This window comes from Caretta caretta, chromosome 21, assembly GCF_965140235.1.
Source record: "Caretta caretta isolate rCarCar2 chromosome 21, rCarCar1.hap1, whole genome shotgun sequence".
Lineage (NCBI taxonomy): Eukaryota > Metazoa > Chordata > Testudines > Cheloniidae > Caretta > Caretta caretta.
The window spans coordinates 15,956,318-15,972,708 of NC_134226.1; the positions used below are offsets into that span (position 1 = coordinate 15,956,318).

The following is a 16,391-nucleotide window of genomic DNA, read 5'->3' on the forward strand; positions in this document are numbered from 1 at the left end:
CCTGCAGCCGGGGGGCACAGAGCTGCTCTGCTCCAACCCTGAGGTTGCTAGGGAAGGCTCAGGGCCCCCCCAGCAGCGTAACCCAGGGGGAATGCAAATCCCACCCTTGCTGGGGCTCTTCGGATTCCTTGCAAGACGCTTCTCACGGGCCCTGTTGCTCCTAGCACTGGAGTGAGAAAGCAGGAAAGCGGTGAGAATCAAAGAGCTGAAGGGGGGCTGGAGGAGAGAACAGGCTCAAACCCAGGTTGCGCAGGCCCCTGCTGAAGGGCTGCGTCTCCCCACACCCCTTCCCCCAGCGCTTGGGCGTGGCAATGAAATTGACAGCCAGTAAACACCAGACAAAAATACTAGGAGCAGGCGTGTCCTGCGTCCCATGTCACATCCAGGGCTCCCCCCAGCACTTCTGAGGATTTACAGGTTTCGTTCCAAGGCCGAGACAGCGGGCACAGAGGTGGTAACAAATGCACAAGTAGCTCGTGGAGCTTTATACGGATTGATCTGGGTTTGGTTGGTGTAGGTTTGAAAGAAACAGTAAAAAAAGGTAGACACGGTCAGACTAGAAATAAAGCACAATGTTGGAGCCGTCAGAACAATTTACTAAAGTTCGCAGTGGCTTGGATGGTTTTCTAAAGGATCTGCTCTAGTTCCAACAGGAATTAACTCAGGGAAATCCTATGGCCTGGGGGGCCGACTGGATGCCCACAGTGGTCCCTTCAGGCCTTGGGACCTATAAAAAAACCCTGCAGTAAGGTGTAAAGCAGCTGGCACTTGCTGCATTCAGAGCCCCCCAGAAGCCAGGCTCCACTCCGGGCTGGCTGGGTGCAGCTCTGGGGCCGCACATGGCTCCGTGTATGGGAGAAATCCCAGAATGAGGGTCCTGAGATCGTGTCTGTCTGGGCAGCCGTAACGGGGTTGGAAAAATCAGGCCCTTCCAAAGGGGAGTAGGTTGCCTGGACACCTCCCCCAGCCCCGCGCCCCGTGGCAGGGTGTTTGCGGAGCCAGTCAGAGCTGCAGCAAGGTATACCCACCACACTGTGTAGGGTGGGGGTCTCCGCCTAGCTCAGAGAGGCTACGCAGGGGCTGAAGGTGACGGGCTACTTGCTTATTTGAGTGCAGTAACACCCAGCAGCCCCAGGCAAGATCAGCCCCCCTCCCGGGCATGGTGCAGGACACACGATCCCTAGGGGCTTGAGTCTACACGCGGCTGGTTTCACTGCAGCCCCCAGAGCCAGGAGTCAAGTTGAACCAACTCTACCAGGTGCACCGAGCGCTGGAGCTGGGGGGGCTCCCCTTGCTGGCCACGTGTAGCAAGGGGGGGCAACCGCGTCGCAACTCTCACCACACCTGGTAACTTGAAACAAATAGATGCAGCAAGGACAAGGCAGCAGGCACTCGGGGGACTCTTGAGGAGGAAGAAAAGAGTCTTCGCTGGAGTGTTTAATACCCCAGCTTCCGAGGGAGCTGCACTGACAGCCAGCGACACATTCTCCCCTGCGAGCGCGGGCTTGGATACAGGCACCGGAGCTGTGTCTTGCAGTGTGCAGGCTTCAGCGAACGGAGCCGCGGGCACAGGCCCAGGGGCCCAAACAGACCCGCAGAGAACGGTCGCTACCGCATAATGGGCGGCCTAGAGCCAGTACAGGGTCAATGGGGCAAGGGAGCAGCCCAGGACCTTAGCTCAGGGTGCAAGGGAATGTGCGAAACGGAGGGTCTCACAGCCCTGATGGAGGGACTGGGGCATTCTCTGTGGCCACTGCAGCTCCAGGCAGAAGCCCTAGAGCGGAGAAACAGGCAGAGGGTGAGCATGCTTCCAATGTCTTCCCTGAATCAGAGCTTCCCCTCTCACTCCACTAACTGCAGGAGGTTTCCAGGCAGGATTTCTCTTCCCACCCACGTATCTGCTGCTTTCCTTCCATTACGTAATACAGCACATGCTACTCTGCTTAGCTGCTCTCCCCGGAAAACGCTCCCTTCCCATTAACCCTCTCTCTGTCAGGGAGAGACACAAACGCAGAGAATTCTGAATTCAAAGAGGGAAAAGCAAGAACTAGAGAAAAGCAGAACACGAGCCCCCTTTATTGCCTGCAACGGGGTTTCTGCCACTTGGCTGCACCGCTGCGAGAACCAAGCTCATAAACTCACCGCATGGAGCTCGTGATCCAGCCAGGCGTAGTGCAGCGGTAGGAATTCCTGCCTGTGCGGAGCTGAGATGACGTTTGTGTACGGCCCCCACCGGGAATGGAATTCATTCCAGAGATCACTGCCATGAGGCAGCGCCAGGCCTGTTGTCCCGGGGAGATTGTTCACTGGCTCACGTAGCTCAGCTTTCGGACATGACCCACAAGAACCTGGCTGCTAGTGGGCTTCCCATGGCGGTTCCTCACTTTAATTACAGACAACACACAAACAAACGGCCCTGGGAGAACAGCAAGGCTGCTAAGTCAAGTGCGCAGAATTTTGGAAGTAGCAGAAGTAAGGATGCCCCTGGAGCTCACTCACTGCCGGTGGAATCTTTAGTTTGAGAGAGAAATTCTCTGGACAAGTCTCTGAGCACGTGAGAAAGACCATTTGGAGTCTTCAATCTTGGTCAAATTTTCACGGTGAGAGCACAAGGCCCATCCCTGTCACAAGTGCAAACCACAAGATCAATTACTAAGTTCCTGTTCCCAAGCACGGAAGTGCTAGAATGTCTCCATGAGACCTGGTTTGGTTCTGGAAACACCTGGGCAAAACCAGCATTTTTCCTTCGTCTCATTTGAGACCCTTGTTCTTGGAAACGGTTTTAGGCTGAATTTTTTTATTTTATTTTGTTAAAGTTTCAGCTGAGAAAGGCACCTGCCAGGGACATTTCAGCCTGTATGGCTGAAGTCTGGCGAAGTCTCTCTCTGGGCTACTTTGAGTGAAGATGCTGGACTCAGATTTAGCTCAGGCCTCCTTAGGACAGCGTAACGTGGATCCGGATGCGACTGCTATACTAACCATAGCAGAGTCACCCAAGTAGCAAGTGGCCCCTCCTGGGTATGTCCAGGCATAGCATGCGCTAAGGGGCTGAATTTCCAGGCCCCTCCCCGACTAGCCAAGGTAGGCTTGGCACAAACCAGTGCATAGAGTAGCTTTGCTCGCATGGTCATGAAACGTTGTCATCTTAGCACGTTGGTGTTAACAAGCCTCCTAGAACAGGGAGAGCAGCTGTGCCAAGTGGCAAGATGTTAACGATATCACGCCAAGCAGTCCGAGCGTAAAAGGAGAGATCCCAACAGCCCCAGCCTGGTAGGGGGTAAACTATCCTACACCAAGCACCAGCCCCCAAAGCCAGATTCCAGCACAGTCACACGCCACGCAGGAAAGGGGCCTCGTTACAGAAAAACATCGGACTTGGTGGGACGATCAGGCCCCTGCCATTGACACTGCAGCGCAAGGCTCAGCACCCAAAGTTACCTTGTAAGAAGGATGAGGGGAGATCAGGGTTTGTGGTGCAGTTGCTTTTTCTGCCCCCCAGCAGGATGGTTACAGGAGAGTCAAAGATTGTTAGCCATTTCCTCAGCTGCCAGTTCCCAGGGGCTTGTAAGAACCGGATTGAAGGAATAGAAACAGGCAGTGATTGCACCTGAATGCAGCTGGGGCTGTCGGGGCTCAGAATGACTCAGTCTAGCTACGCTGCCCATTATGGAACTGCTCCCGGGGCTGCTGTATATTTGGGGTGGGTTTTGCTTTGTGCATTTCCTAAATGTAAACAGTCGCATTTCATGTGGATTTTGTTTTTTGAAAGCAAATCCTGGGCTTTCTGCTCCCTTCCTTGGTAGAGCATCCCCGGATGCCCAAAGCATGTTCAGATCCCGTGGTGACGGGTAACCCATCTACAACTCTAGACTGTCAGTTGCTCACTGGGCTACTGCAAAGCCCAAGGCCAGTTTTTCACACTTCCTTCAAAACACACATCCGCGCTGTTAAACGGCACTGTGCCTGGGGCAGGGATTGGTTGGGGGGGGGGGGTACACAGCACAATGGAGCCCCAAGCCCCAGCGACTGCAAGAGAAGAATCAGATCACGGCCACCGTTTTTAAAGGCAGCTGTAGTGTCTCTATTTAGACACTATCCAATGGCTTGAAATTTCTGCACCAAGGCTGAACGCTTCTCGGAAAGGTCACTAGAAAGCCCTGGCCTGCAGGGGAGATTGGCAATGCACAGTGACAGAGCCAGTGCAGGCAGCCATTCGTGATCGCTAACTTCACGCCATGTGTTGCTACGCTTTGAACAGTTGTTTTGTAGCTGCAGGATGAGACTTTCAGGCACTGAGCGCAGGTAGCAAGCAGCAGGGGTCAGTTCACACCAGCCAGGCTGCTCCCATTTATTAATGCTAAAAATGGAAAAATTGGACACTGTGGGTCCAGCCAAGGGGGCTGACGTCTCTATTTCTGTGCATGGTGTTTCCATAGTCATGCACCTGGTGGTCATGAACTTCCCATTATCCTCAGCACAAGGATAATTCGTCTCTGCCACCTTGGGCCTGTCTTCTCTTGAGAGTGTAGATTCTCTGGGGGCAGGGACTCTCACATGTGCAGCACCCACCACAGGAAGGACCTGAGCTCAAAAAAAAGAGGAGGATCCTGGGAACTACAGGCCAGTCAGCCTCACCTCAGTCCCTGGAAAAATCATGCAGCAGCTCCTCAAGGAGTCAATTCTGAAGCACTTAGATGAGAGGAAAGTGATCAGGAACAGTCAGCATGGATTCACCAAGGGCAAGTCATGCCTGACTAATCTAATTGCTTTCTATGACGAGATAACTGGCTCTGTGGATGAGGGGAAAGCGGTGGATGTGTTGTTCCTTGACTTTAGCAAAGCTTGTGACACAGTCTCCCACAATATTCTTACCAGCAAGTTAAGGAAGTATGGGCTAGATGAATGGACTATAAGGTGGATAGAAAGCTGGCTAGATTGTCGGGCTCAACGGGTAGTGATCAATGGCTCCATGTCTAGTTGGCAGCCGGTATCAAGTGGAGTGCCCCAAGGGTCGGTCCTGGGGCTGGTTTTGTTCAATATCTTCATAAATGATCTGGAGGATGGTGTGGATTGCACCCTCCACAAGTTTGCAGATGACACTAAACTGGGAGGAGAGGTAGATATGCTGGAGGGTAGGGATAGGATACAGAGGGCCCTAGACGAATTAGAGAATTGGGCCAAAAGAAATCTGATGAGGTTCAACAAGGACAAGTGCAGAGTCCTGCATTTAGGACAGAAGAATCCCATGCACCACTACAGACTAGGGACCGAATGGCTCGGCAGCAGTTCTGAAGAAAAGGACCTAGGGGTTACAGTGGACGAGAAGCTGGATATGAGTCAACAGTGTGCCCTTGTTGCCAAGAAGGCCAATAGCATTTTGGGGTGTATATGTAGGGGCATTGCCAGCAGATGGAGGGACGTGATCATTCCCTTCTATTCGACATTGGTGAGGCTTCATCTGGAGTAGTGTGTCCAGTTTTGGGCCCCACACTACAAGAAGGATGTGGAAAAATTGGAAAGAGTCTAGTAGAGGGCAACTAAATGATGAGGGGACTGGAACACATGACTTATGAGGAGAGGCTGAGGGAACTGGGATTGTTCAGTCTGCGGAAGAGAAGAATGAGGGGGGATTTGATAGCTGCTTTCAACTACCTGAAAGGGGGTTCCAAAGAGGATGGCTCTAGACTGTTCTCAGTGGTAGCAGATGACAGAACGAGGAGTAATGGTCTCAAGTTGCAGTGGGGGAGGTTTAGGTTGGATATTAGGAAAAACTTTTTCACTAGGAGGGTGAAAAAACACTGGAATGCGTTACCTAGGGAGGTGGTGGAATCTCCTTCGTTAGATATTTTTAAAGTCAGGCTTGACAAAGCCCTGGCTGGGATGATTTAGTTGGGGATTGGTCCTGCTTTGAGCAGGGGGTTGGACTAGATGACCTCCTGAGGTCCCTTCCAACCCTGATATTCTATGATTCTATGATTCAGTTGGGTAATACCAGAATTTTAAAAAAGCAAAACCCTTAATAGAAAGACAGAAGCCACGTGGGGAGTTACTCTAGAGGTTCACTGCGCTGAGTGGATGCTGCATATGCACTGGTATCTGGACTGTAATGCATTTTACAGATCAATGATTGCTTTAACCCATCAAGGGAACCCATCAGCAGCAACTCATCCCCATAGGCGTTTTCTCCCTCCCTTTTCTCACCCAAGATGTGGCTCAGCTTTTAGGGAAAACACCAGACACAGCTTGATCCAAATCATGATTCATCAGGTGCGTCGCTGCCCAAGGGCCGGCACAGGATACCTTTACTCTCCTTCCAAGTGAGGCATATGAAGATGAAAGCAAGAGAGAACGCCTGAAGGAGCAGCCCGAGCCCCACGTCACTTCGGTCCCGCATGATCTGCTGAAGCTCAGCCCGTGGCAACGGCATCAGTGTTTCTCGTCTTAACAGGAGGGAGGATGATGGTCGACAGCCATTGCTGCGTTGGGATTACCCCTTTCACCTTACTAAGGAATAAAGGGCCTTCACTTATACCTCACCCTCGCTCTTGGGCAGAGGCCAACATTTTTGCATTTAGGTACCTTAATTCAGACTTCCATATTTAGGCAGCTAAGGAGAAGCAGCCTGATCTTCAGAAATGCCAAGCACCCGCAGCTGCTAATGGCTTCACAGAGTGGTGGTGAAGTCAAGGGGACCTGACCGCTCAGTATCTAGGTAGGAGCCTAAATGCATTCAGTGTCTGTTCCATGTTGTATTGAGCTGTAACGCTCGGAGTTTCTCTCCTGGCCCCGGAGAAGAGCTCTGTGTAGCTGGAAAGCTTGTCTCTCTCACCAGCAGAAATGGGTCCAATAAGAGAATACTTCACCCACCTTGTCTCACAAATTGCACTTTTCACATATGGACAGTGACTATCTGAAGAGACATCCCACACTGATGTTGATGGGTTTTGCCAGTAACTGGGCCAATCAGAGTACATCACTTAATAGTTTGATTTTTGCCTGTGAAAAAGTGCAGGTTTCTTCACGATATGTCACACCACACCACCAACATCCCAGGTCAAGCTTCTCTGGTTTCCTTCTGAGTATTTCATGCAGCTGCCAACACCGCAATGTGAGTGTGACCGCAGCACGTACGTCTCTCAGCTAGCTGTAGTCTTACCATCTCAGATACCAACAGCAGCAAAGCCAAATGCACTTCAGATGGGCTAGCTACCCAGCTGTGATGTATCCTGGACAAAGCTGGACACCCTGTGCTGAGGTCTACGCTGGACAGGCTGCAGTGTAGACGTAGCCACAGAGCTCTCCAGGCCAGGGGGAGATCCCAGGCCCAGCAGTACCTCTGCGTGCGGACACCATTGCCAACTCTTGCAGGTTTATCATGATATTTGTGGTTTTAAAGCCCAAGCTTCTAGAGTCTTGTGATCACACAAGCAGCTCAGCTTTTGTTTCTAGCCTTCATGGACAGAAAGGCTTGAAAACAGGGTGCCCTAAAGGTTCCGAAAACAGAAGGTAAATAGACACTGAAGAATTATTTATTTTTAATCTCAAATTGTTGCAGCTCATGACTTGAGCACGTGGGATTGGCAGTACTGCAGGGTTCACTCCAGTACCTCAGGATCAGAAGAGAGAGGTAACCTCATGGTATGAAAACCCTCAGCAAAAGTAGCCGGTAACCAGCATGCTGGCTTCTTAAGCCAAACATATGCAGCCTTGTGACGAATTCTTCAACCTCATGAGTGACAGGAACCAGGCTGCTTTTATTAAGGTCCCTCCCTGTGGATTTTTAGGAACCTGGGTTTGAAAGTGCTTGTTATGCTGATACGTAGTCATGGTCTAATCTAGACCTAGGGGGCTGGGTGGGGAGGAAGGCAGGGTCCTACTGCTGGAAGTGTGGAGGTGTATTTAGAAGGGACAGGCCCATAAACCTTGGCTAGTGGCCCATTTCCTCGTGCTAATGAACATCCTAGTGCAGGGTGCAAACTGCCATGAGCTCATGCAAAGATGGGACACCTCTGGGAACTGCTGTATGTTCGCCTTAAGCTTCATTGCTCCACCTGATTCCACAGTCAATAACTGACGGCTGCAATTTCACTCCCTTGTATGTGTTCCTAAGTCTGTCCTCTCCCCACTGAAGTACAGCTGTACTGTCATTCAGGCCTGGCCCCCAGTCCCACTTTTACCCCAGAAGTAAGGGATGGGTTTCCACCTTTTCCAGGTCTATTTCCTCCTCCCGCCTCCCCCAGACTCGGGCATTTCTCACTCTTCTTACCACCTTGTATGCAGGGTCTGAGCAGCTGCTTTGCAAAGGTTGTCCTTGAAGCTGCTTATGGTGCATAGCTCAATCGCATCTCTTACTGTTAAAGGTGAACTAGTGCTCTTTGCTACTACTTTATGGATGGAGGGAGTTTCTAAGGGCCTTTGGTTGTAAGAAGTTGGGCTTTGTTTAACGACAGAAAAATCAAAATGACGATGATCTCACTCCCCTCTTTTTGCTGGGGAACTGGACCCGACTGTTCGTTAGTAGAACGTTACTGAACGAGAATAACTGTGCTCCCGATATAATGCTCTGGAAGCCTTTTTATAAACACACGGACAAACTGGTCAGTTGCCCCAGATCAAATTAAACAGCAAAAAATGAATCAGTCTTCCCCAGGGAGGTAACAATGGGCTGAAGCCAGAACTGAAGTTTGTCCTGCCCTCAAGTGAGTCAGGACCAGGTATTTCTAATGCAAAAAAACAAAACCAGAAGGAAATTTCTGGTAAGCCTTTGAGAGACACGAGAGTGATAAAGGGGACAGAACGTTTTCTGTACTTTTAACTTCATCTTTAATGTAAGAGGCTCAGCAGAAGGGAAAGACCCATCCCAAGTCTGCCCTACCCTGTGTCTCATTGACTGTGGGGGGAATCATCAGGTCTGTATGCATTCATAGTCACCATTCCACACCCTGCTAGATAGACAGAGGCAAAAGTTAAAACACTGTTTTATTTTATCCATTTATAAATACTGTTGTGTTTACAAGCATCATATAGCTGTGAATATTATTCCCAAACTTTCAAACACATAATACTATATAACAACCACCAGTAAAACAAATCGTTCGTCTCAAGGTTTGAAAGGCCACTCAAAGTTGCATAAAAATACATTCTTCCCCACCATTTCATAAGCTTTCTCCAAGTAGTGTATTTACAACGAGCTGTAAAACTCTCCTTACGAAAGGTAAGTACAGCACACTTACTGCTTGGAAAGGTGACGCACCAACACCACAGTCAATTCATCTCTTCCAAGGGTTAGCGTTCTAGGAGCGAGCACACTCCCTGGCAAACGCCTGGCTTCCTCGACAGGATATGCTCAGGAAAACGAAGCTCACCAGGTGTTTTGCCCTGCTGCAGCCAGATCATTGCCCAGGGAACTATTTAAAGAACCACATCAATCAAGTAACCAATTCTCACCCCAGGCAGAATTAGGAGATTGGCCTTTAGGGGAAAGAGACTGAAGGAGGAAGAAGAATCAACTCTAAATCTGGTCTGAATTTCAGGCGCAGCTTTCTGTGAACTGCTCATGGGATGCTCCCAGGGGCTGGAGACTCCACAGTACCTCTAAGATAGGTCTAACTACAAACACTTCAGTGAGCTAAGCAGTCATTCAGGAAATTAGCACTGTGGATTTTTTCCAACCCTATTTCAATTCCTTTTTTTTTTTTCTTAAAGGGCCACTTTACTTTCTAAGCTAGAACCCACTTCAGCTCCCACATCAATTCGTCTTTGCAGAGGGCAGCGAAAGCAGAGAGAGTCGAGGAGAATTACTGATTCCAAACGCCTGGCTCCAGGAATGCTTCAGGAGCTGCTCTGTGCTTCCAGATGGTAACAGTCCAGTGGGAAAGGGCATAACCAAGATGGAAGTATGGAAAAAGGGAACCTACTGCAAAACAAAGGATCATGAATACAGTCAGAGTCGATTTGGAAGGGTCAGACAAGAATTCCAGCTTCAGAGATTCCTCTCACCAATGACAGCTGCAAAGCTCGGACAGTCTTCATTCTCTTCGCCTTCCTGCAGTCTAGTATGGCTTATCAGCCTGTTAACAGCAACAGCAGGCAGTCAGAGGCCTTCCACAGTCTGCATTTATGGGTAGTGATCAGTCACTACCAGATCCTTTTACCCCGGAACAATTGCAAGTGAACCTCAGACTGGGGGCAAGACAACTCTTCCTCCCTCTGAAATGGGCTCTGGACAAGTCTATGCAAGAGAACTCCCCGATGCATCAAACGACCTGATCACTAGCTAGCAAAAGGGAGCATTTCTTCAGTAAGTTATTGCCGAAGACAAGAAACTAAGCAACCCTAAACACCGATGCTGGTGGCTCTGAATTAAGGAAGGCCTGTATGGTTGAGAACACATACCTTTTCCACACAGCCATATTTTGTGGACCACCTCTGAATTCCGCTCAGCACCACAAAGCACCCAGACCTAGATTTGTTTTCAACACCCAATCATGGTAAGGATAGCCCCTTTGCTGGCTCAGTGCAAATCTGCACTTGATTTATCCCAGCGAGGTCACTCGGAATTTTTCGGGCTGTCCCTTCAGAGCCAGAAACAAGGAGATAACATTTAAGCACCTTGAACAGATCAGCAGTGCGATAGCCTAGAAAAAGCAATAGGAGCTATGGCCTTTGGCATTTGGTGGAGGAGGACAGGAAAGAAGAAAAGTGGAAACTTTAAAGCATATGTATAACATGACCAGCATTTCAAAGCGTGGCCTGAGACTCCATTACCCTTGGAAGTTAGAGGCTCTACCTAGCCGATGGACGAATCAGACAAACCCAATAAAGGCCCTCAGAGATGAAGGCTACGTTATCGGGTGCTGGAGACTCACCCTAGATATTGCAGTCAGCAAGGAGAATGTTCTCTATTAGCAATGGCAAGATTTCTTCAACCTATCCCGTGCAAACATGGTGAAGTTCTTACCAGCTCGCTCATCCCCAAGAATGATAGGTAGAATTAGAGTTGGTACATCCTTTCTCCTGCAGGGGGCTGAGATGTGTTATGGATTGACAAGCTTTGTACAGAATGGCTTTGAAAACAACCTAACTTGCTTCCCACCAGCTAGACTCGAGCACAATAGTCACTAGCCCAGATTAGCAGACTCTTCATTCTGAGACACATTTCCACAATGGACATAATCCTGACGCCTTTAAATCAGGTCCCTCCAAACAAAGTTGGGACTGAACTGACCTTTCACCAACAGACACTTCACAATTCAAAGAGAGTAGTACAATACCTGTGTCACATGCACTGTGTCAACTGATTGATTATTGGTCATGCTCGAGTGTCTTATCATGACTGACAGCGATAAGGGAGAAAGACCTGTACTGGCTGGTGAAAGCCCAAACCAACTGGGTTCTATCTACAGCACTTTGTGATGAAATGGAAGTGCTGTAAAATTACCCGGAGACTGTGCCAGCCAATCCGATTTCTATATGGCCGACTTATTCACTGATCAAAACTAAAAAGATACAAAAACCCTTAACCAGTCTGAAACCACCTTATTCGTAAGAGTGCAGTATGCTTATAAAAACCTGCACCACTGCAGATAAGTTGCTCTCTGATTGGCTGAGGCACATTTGGCCTGCTCTCTAGACTAATCAATTCACTACATCAACGCACAGCAGATCAATACTGGTACAGAGAGCTGCTGTCACTACTGTTGCACATCAATATCCATTAGATAAAATCTCCAGTCCTACGGTGTGACAGAACTGAAGCCACACTGACAATACCCCTATCCTATACAGACTCAGCTTTGCCTCTGTTCTCTTTTTAAAAAATGCATTGTCCTTTAATAGCTCAGAAGTCACTCCCATGCAATGACCTCCAATTCATTCACATTTTCTCAAAAATATGAACACCAACCTTAATCTCCAGCCAATACAGCCCATCACTCCAGATCCGTCCCACGTTGGCAGCTTTCAAGACTAGCTACATTCCCTATGCAAGTGGAGAGCACTTTTTTGCACACTCCAACACCTCAGGTACACCTCTTAGCAAGCCTTTGATTTCACCCGAAACTCACCTTTGACAAACAGACCTGCTCCCACTTCAATAAACCCTAGTTTCGCAATTTGTGAGCAATGAAACTGAAACCCGAGTCCACGCTATTTCTTCCTCCTTTCGGGTTATGTCTGTGGTCCTTTGTTACCTCCGTGGTCCAGCTAGTCAAAGGTAGAGTTGCACAGAGCTTGCAGCATAAGGATTTATAAGAGATGTGCAAGCACTTCAAAAGGTGCGAGAGTATTTCTGAAGTTCAGCTTTGATGTAAGTCTTTTGTGGGTGGGGAAGTAGCTGTAAGAGGCAGAGGACTCCTCTCTCAATTTAAACAGAATTCTTACACAAACCCTGCACTTTCCACCTTTCCCAAGTGTGTGTAGAACACACAGATCTAAACTTCCATGTTTTCCTCCTCACCAAATTTCTATTTGACAGAGAAAATTCTAGGAGTCACTGCAATACCAGGTCATCCTTGCATACAACCTGGCTAAAATCTAACCCTTGCATGCCAAAAAAACAGCAATTTTTATCTAGAAGAAACTTCTCTAGATTTCACTGCCAGTTAAAAAGACAGGTGTGAATTCTGCTTGTTATGGGAAAATAATTTATCAGGAAAGCCTGCTATATAAATTAAGAAGCACATTAAAATTGTCCCTCAGCTATTGCAGCTACAAGTTAGGATAAGTTTCTTGGATAAAAATGGGTTTACCCCCAAGCAATTGCTTGGAAAAAGCTCTCGTGTGTTCTAGGGGAGACCTCTGGCAAATGCTATGGATTAAAATAGGAAACTTTTTTAAAAACTGCTTTCTGTGCACTCAGCCTTGAGCATAGAAAGCCATGTGTCTCGCATCGTATCTCCTCAGTGGGATAGTTAAGTCAGCAAAGGTCAACTGAGCCCAAGAAACATTCTGACCGAGTTGGTGTACAGCAGCACTGTATTACAATGGAACGCTTGTAGCTCTGGCTAGTCATGGTCTGAGTTCTAACCTAGACAGAGATTAGGATGATAAACCTAGTACTAAACAGACACCTAATTTAAAATGTCTCGGCTTCGCATGGTACTACATGAGGTTCATGCCTCTTGCATCCCATATTACCTATTGCAGATTCTTCGTTAGGATCAAGTGCAGTAAAGAAGAAAGATTCCCTGAATTTAGACTTTTTAATGGTCCAGGTAGGTAGTCGCAAACTCACAGTGCAGAATGGAATACTGCAGAATGGGTTGAAAAAACAGACAGTGGTTCTTGTCCAATGGAAAACGTGTTGATGAGAGACTTGTAATAGCATACCGGCCAGCAGAAAGGCATTGCTCTCAATAGCCCACTGACAGGTGCAGAACCTCTACCTCCATATACATAGGAAGTGAGCAAGCTCCTGTCACATCTAGACTTAACAGTCCAAATCTGAAGCAAGAAGTGGGCCATGAAATGAAAATTCCAGGGGGATGGGGAAAACCCCAGAGAACAACTGCTTACAAGAGGAGAGCAGCGCTTGGAAAAGGTGTGAGGAATTAAACCAGATAAGCATTTGCCCCATTTTAATTCCTGATGCTGTGAAGTTCTAGAAGGAATAAAATGGACCCCTGGCTCAGAGATAGTAGTAGGCAGAAGGCCCAGGTGCCATTATTGGTTTTGATCTCTTCCCCTCCAGACTAGATGTGTTGCAGTAGTAACAACTCAATGCGTTAGGAGGAAAAGTGGTGTCTCATGTCACCCACAAGTGATGCCACTGGCCAACTGAGGGGTAGCACTGAGGCTCCGAAGTGGGTCTTGTCATCCTGCTCAGCTGAGAGGATGGTGGATGCAAAACAAAGTTTTGGAAACAAAAAAACGGAAGGGAGATAAGAAACTTTGCCTCAGGCCAACACCTACTGAAGCAATAACTGAGATGCTAAAGACAGAGTTAGACTTTACCCTGTTGAGCAATGATGAGAATAATGTCCATGTTCAAGTTACTAATCTGTCCCCGTCAACATAGTGGCTAGACTCACATCATCTGCGCCAGCACTGGAATCTCTAAAGAAGGAGGGTCCCTTCCTGAACCCACCACAAGTAGTCCTCTAACAGTAAGCTCAGCAGATGTGTTAACAAGTTAATGCCCGGCTTCCACTGGAAGCTAGAAAGAGACGTGTGTAACATCTGGAGGAGTCACCTTCTTAATGCCCTTGGAAGTGAACACTTCCAAATTGTTCTAAGTACACAGGACATGAGAGTCCATTGAGGTTTTCATCCAGGTCAAATCCTGTTGCTAGCTTCCAGCAATCAAAACATTTTACCCCACAGATCTGGTTACCAGTACACACCCCACACTGGCTCATTCTGGCCGCTATTAAATGAAAACAGTTGCACCCTGTAACGACATGCAGCTGGCAACTGATCATTGCTTAAGGTTCCTCAACCTTGCTGTATTAGCTGTGTTAGGATTTGCCATCAAAGGCCGGGCTATCCTTTACGTAGTCAAATACAGCCTCTCCGCCCTCACCCCCTTTAAAGCCAGCTCAAAATACACCTGTATTTTCATTCGTTTTTGCTCTTGTTGGAAATGAAAACGAGTACACCAGACATCTGCTCCGAGTACTTTGCAGGGTGCTATCCTGTAAGTAACACTAACAGACAAATGCTCATCCTGTTGCTACTGGAAGAAGATGGGGGTTAGTTACTTGTGCATGAGTACCTCCCTGCTGGATATTCACACCCAGATTTGTTACATGTGCATGTGGGGGCAGCAGGTGACCTCTGCTGCTTCAGTTTCTCCTTCATCAGAGACCCCGGCCAATATCAGCGATGAATCTTACCCCAAGAGGAGAGCCCAGATGCAATTAGCAGATGCTATTATCTGGATAGTAACTGAGATAGCAACTGTGGAAGGAGTACAGAGCGACCCACGATCACCTGGGCTGCAGAAACGAAGCATGGGCAAAGAGGGGGGGTCTGAAACTGGGATTCAGAAATGAAGATAGCAAACCAATTTAAAATCGTACATTAAATAGAGTCAGCTACTGGGACGATAGGAGAACAGAGTCTCCGTGCAAAGCAGCTGTCATCACAGTCTGTCACAGAAACAAGCCCTCGTGGCTTTCACAGCATCACATTGTAACCGGACTCCCCAATGCCAAGTGGGCAGCTGACGTACATCCTCAGTGAAACAGCTCCCGCTCATGTCCCCCCGCCCCCAGCTACAAAGGTTCTGGACCCGTTGGATCGCTTCGACAGAGTCATTTCTGTATCACTTATTACAGTAGAAGCTTCTCTGCTCCTGACTGGAGTCCAATGTGGACAAGGCTGGGTTTGTGGCAGGAAGTTTTGGCAGCTCAAACCCAGTTCGCATGTTTCTTTTCCCCTTGAATAAAATGTCCAAGATACCACGACATGCTTAAATTAAAAATAATAAAATGGCCGGGGGGTGCATTCAGAGGGGTGCTAAGGGAATGTACAATGAGGGGACGGGACAGGGGGAGTGCGAGGTGCATTGTTCCCACGGCTGAAAGGCTTGCTGTACTTCTGATTGGAGGGCAAGAGGCGGTTGGGGGTTGGGTGGCAGGGTTGGCAGCTTGTGCACAAAAGCCCCTCCTTCCTTCCCTCCGACTTCCTACTTGGAGAGTTTGCTGATGACACGGATGAGTGCTCCATTTTCATCTTTCAGCCTCTGATTGTCTGACTTCAGCTCTGTCAAAACCTGTACAAAGACAAAGGCAGGGCAAGGGTTACACGGCTCATTGTTACAGTCACAAAAGCCTCACGAGGCTAATGGAAGCCAGCGGCCCGTGGAAAGGAACATACACACTGAATTACAGAATTTCAGGAGACTCAGCTCACATGCTTCTCAAGCTGGAGTGACAGAGGATGAGCATGGAGTGCTTTCAGTACCAAACACTTCCCATCTGCTGCTTGCTGGGGGCAGTCAGCACATTTATGAGATTTTCCAAAACCCTCTGCAATTTTGATCAGCCCTTTCGAGAGATGGGAACAGATGCGGACAGAGAGGCAGCTCTTTGGAATGACGATGCGGGGACGAGCCAAAGGACCCCGAGTGGGAGGCTCGGAGACAGCATTCTTAAAGTTATGCCAGCACTACATGAAATGGGTAAAGCAGCACGATAAAAGCAGGGCTAGGATGAGGGAATCATTTTAAAGCTTGACCATTAGATCGTGAATCGATTGCCAAAGGCTAGTTACAACTGACAGACTTTCTTTGAGGGTAACCTGAAGTATTTTTAGAAAGTTACGTGCGTGCCCTGTTTTTGCCTCTTTATGATAGACAAAGGAGACAGGAAAGGTTTATGTTAATAGCGTCCACACTATGCTCTCCTGTTGACTCCCCCTACTGTTCTCGATCCGGTGGAGTACAGGAA

At 48.4% G+C, this 16,391-nt stretch overlaps 1 protein-coding gene across 8 annotated transcripts in view; it reads right to left on the minus strand.

Annotated features, from left to right (window-relative positions):
- Positions 1 to 8,961: 8,961 nt before the first annotated feature.
- PPP1R12B (protein phosphatase 1 regulatory subunit 12B) overlaps positions 8,962 to 16,391 on the minus strand; it is a 182,552-nt gene continuing 175,122 nt past the window's right edge. For 7 of the 8 annotated variants that reach the window (XM_075121939.1, XM_048826704.2, XM_048826701.2 and 4 more), the window contains one exon: positions 8,962 to 15,715. In XM_075121939.1, coding sequence (XP_074978040.1) covers positions 15,629 to 15,715 — 87 coding nt within the window. In that variant the 3' untranslated portion in view covers positions 8,962 to 15,628. The remainder of the gene's footprint in view (positions 15,716 to 16,391) is intronic. The other variant, XM_075121943.1, reaches the window with a different exon arrangement.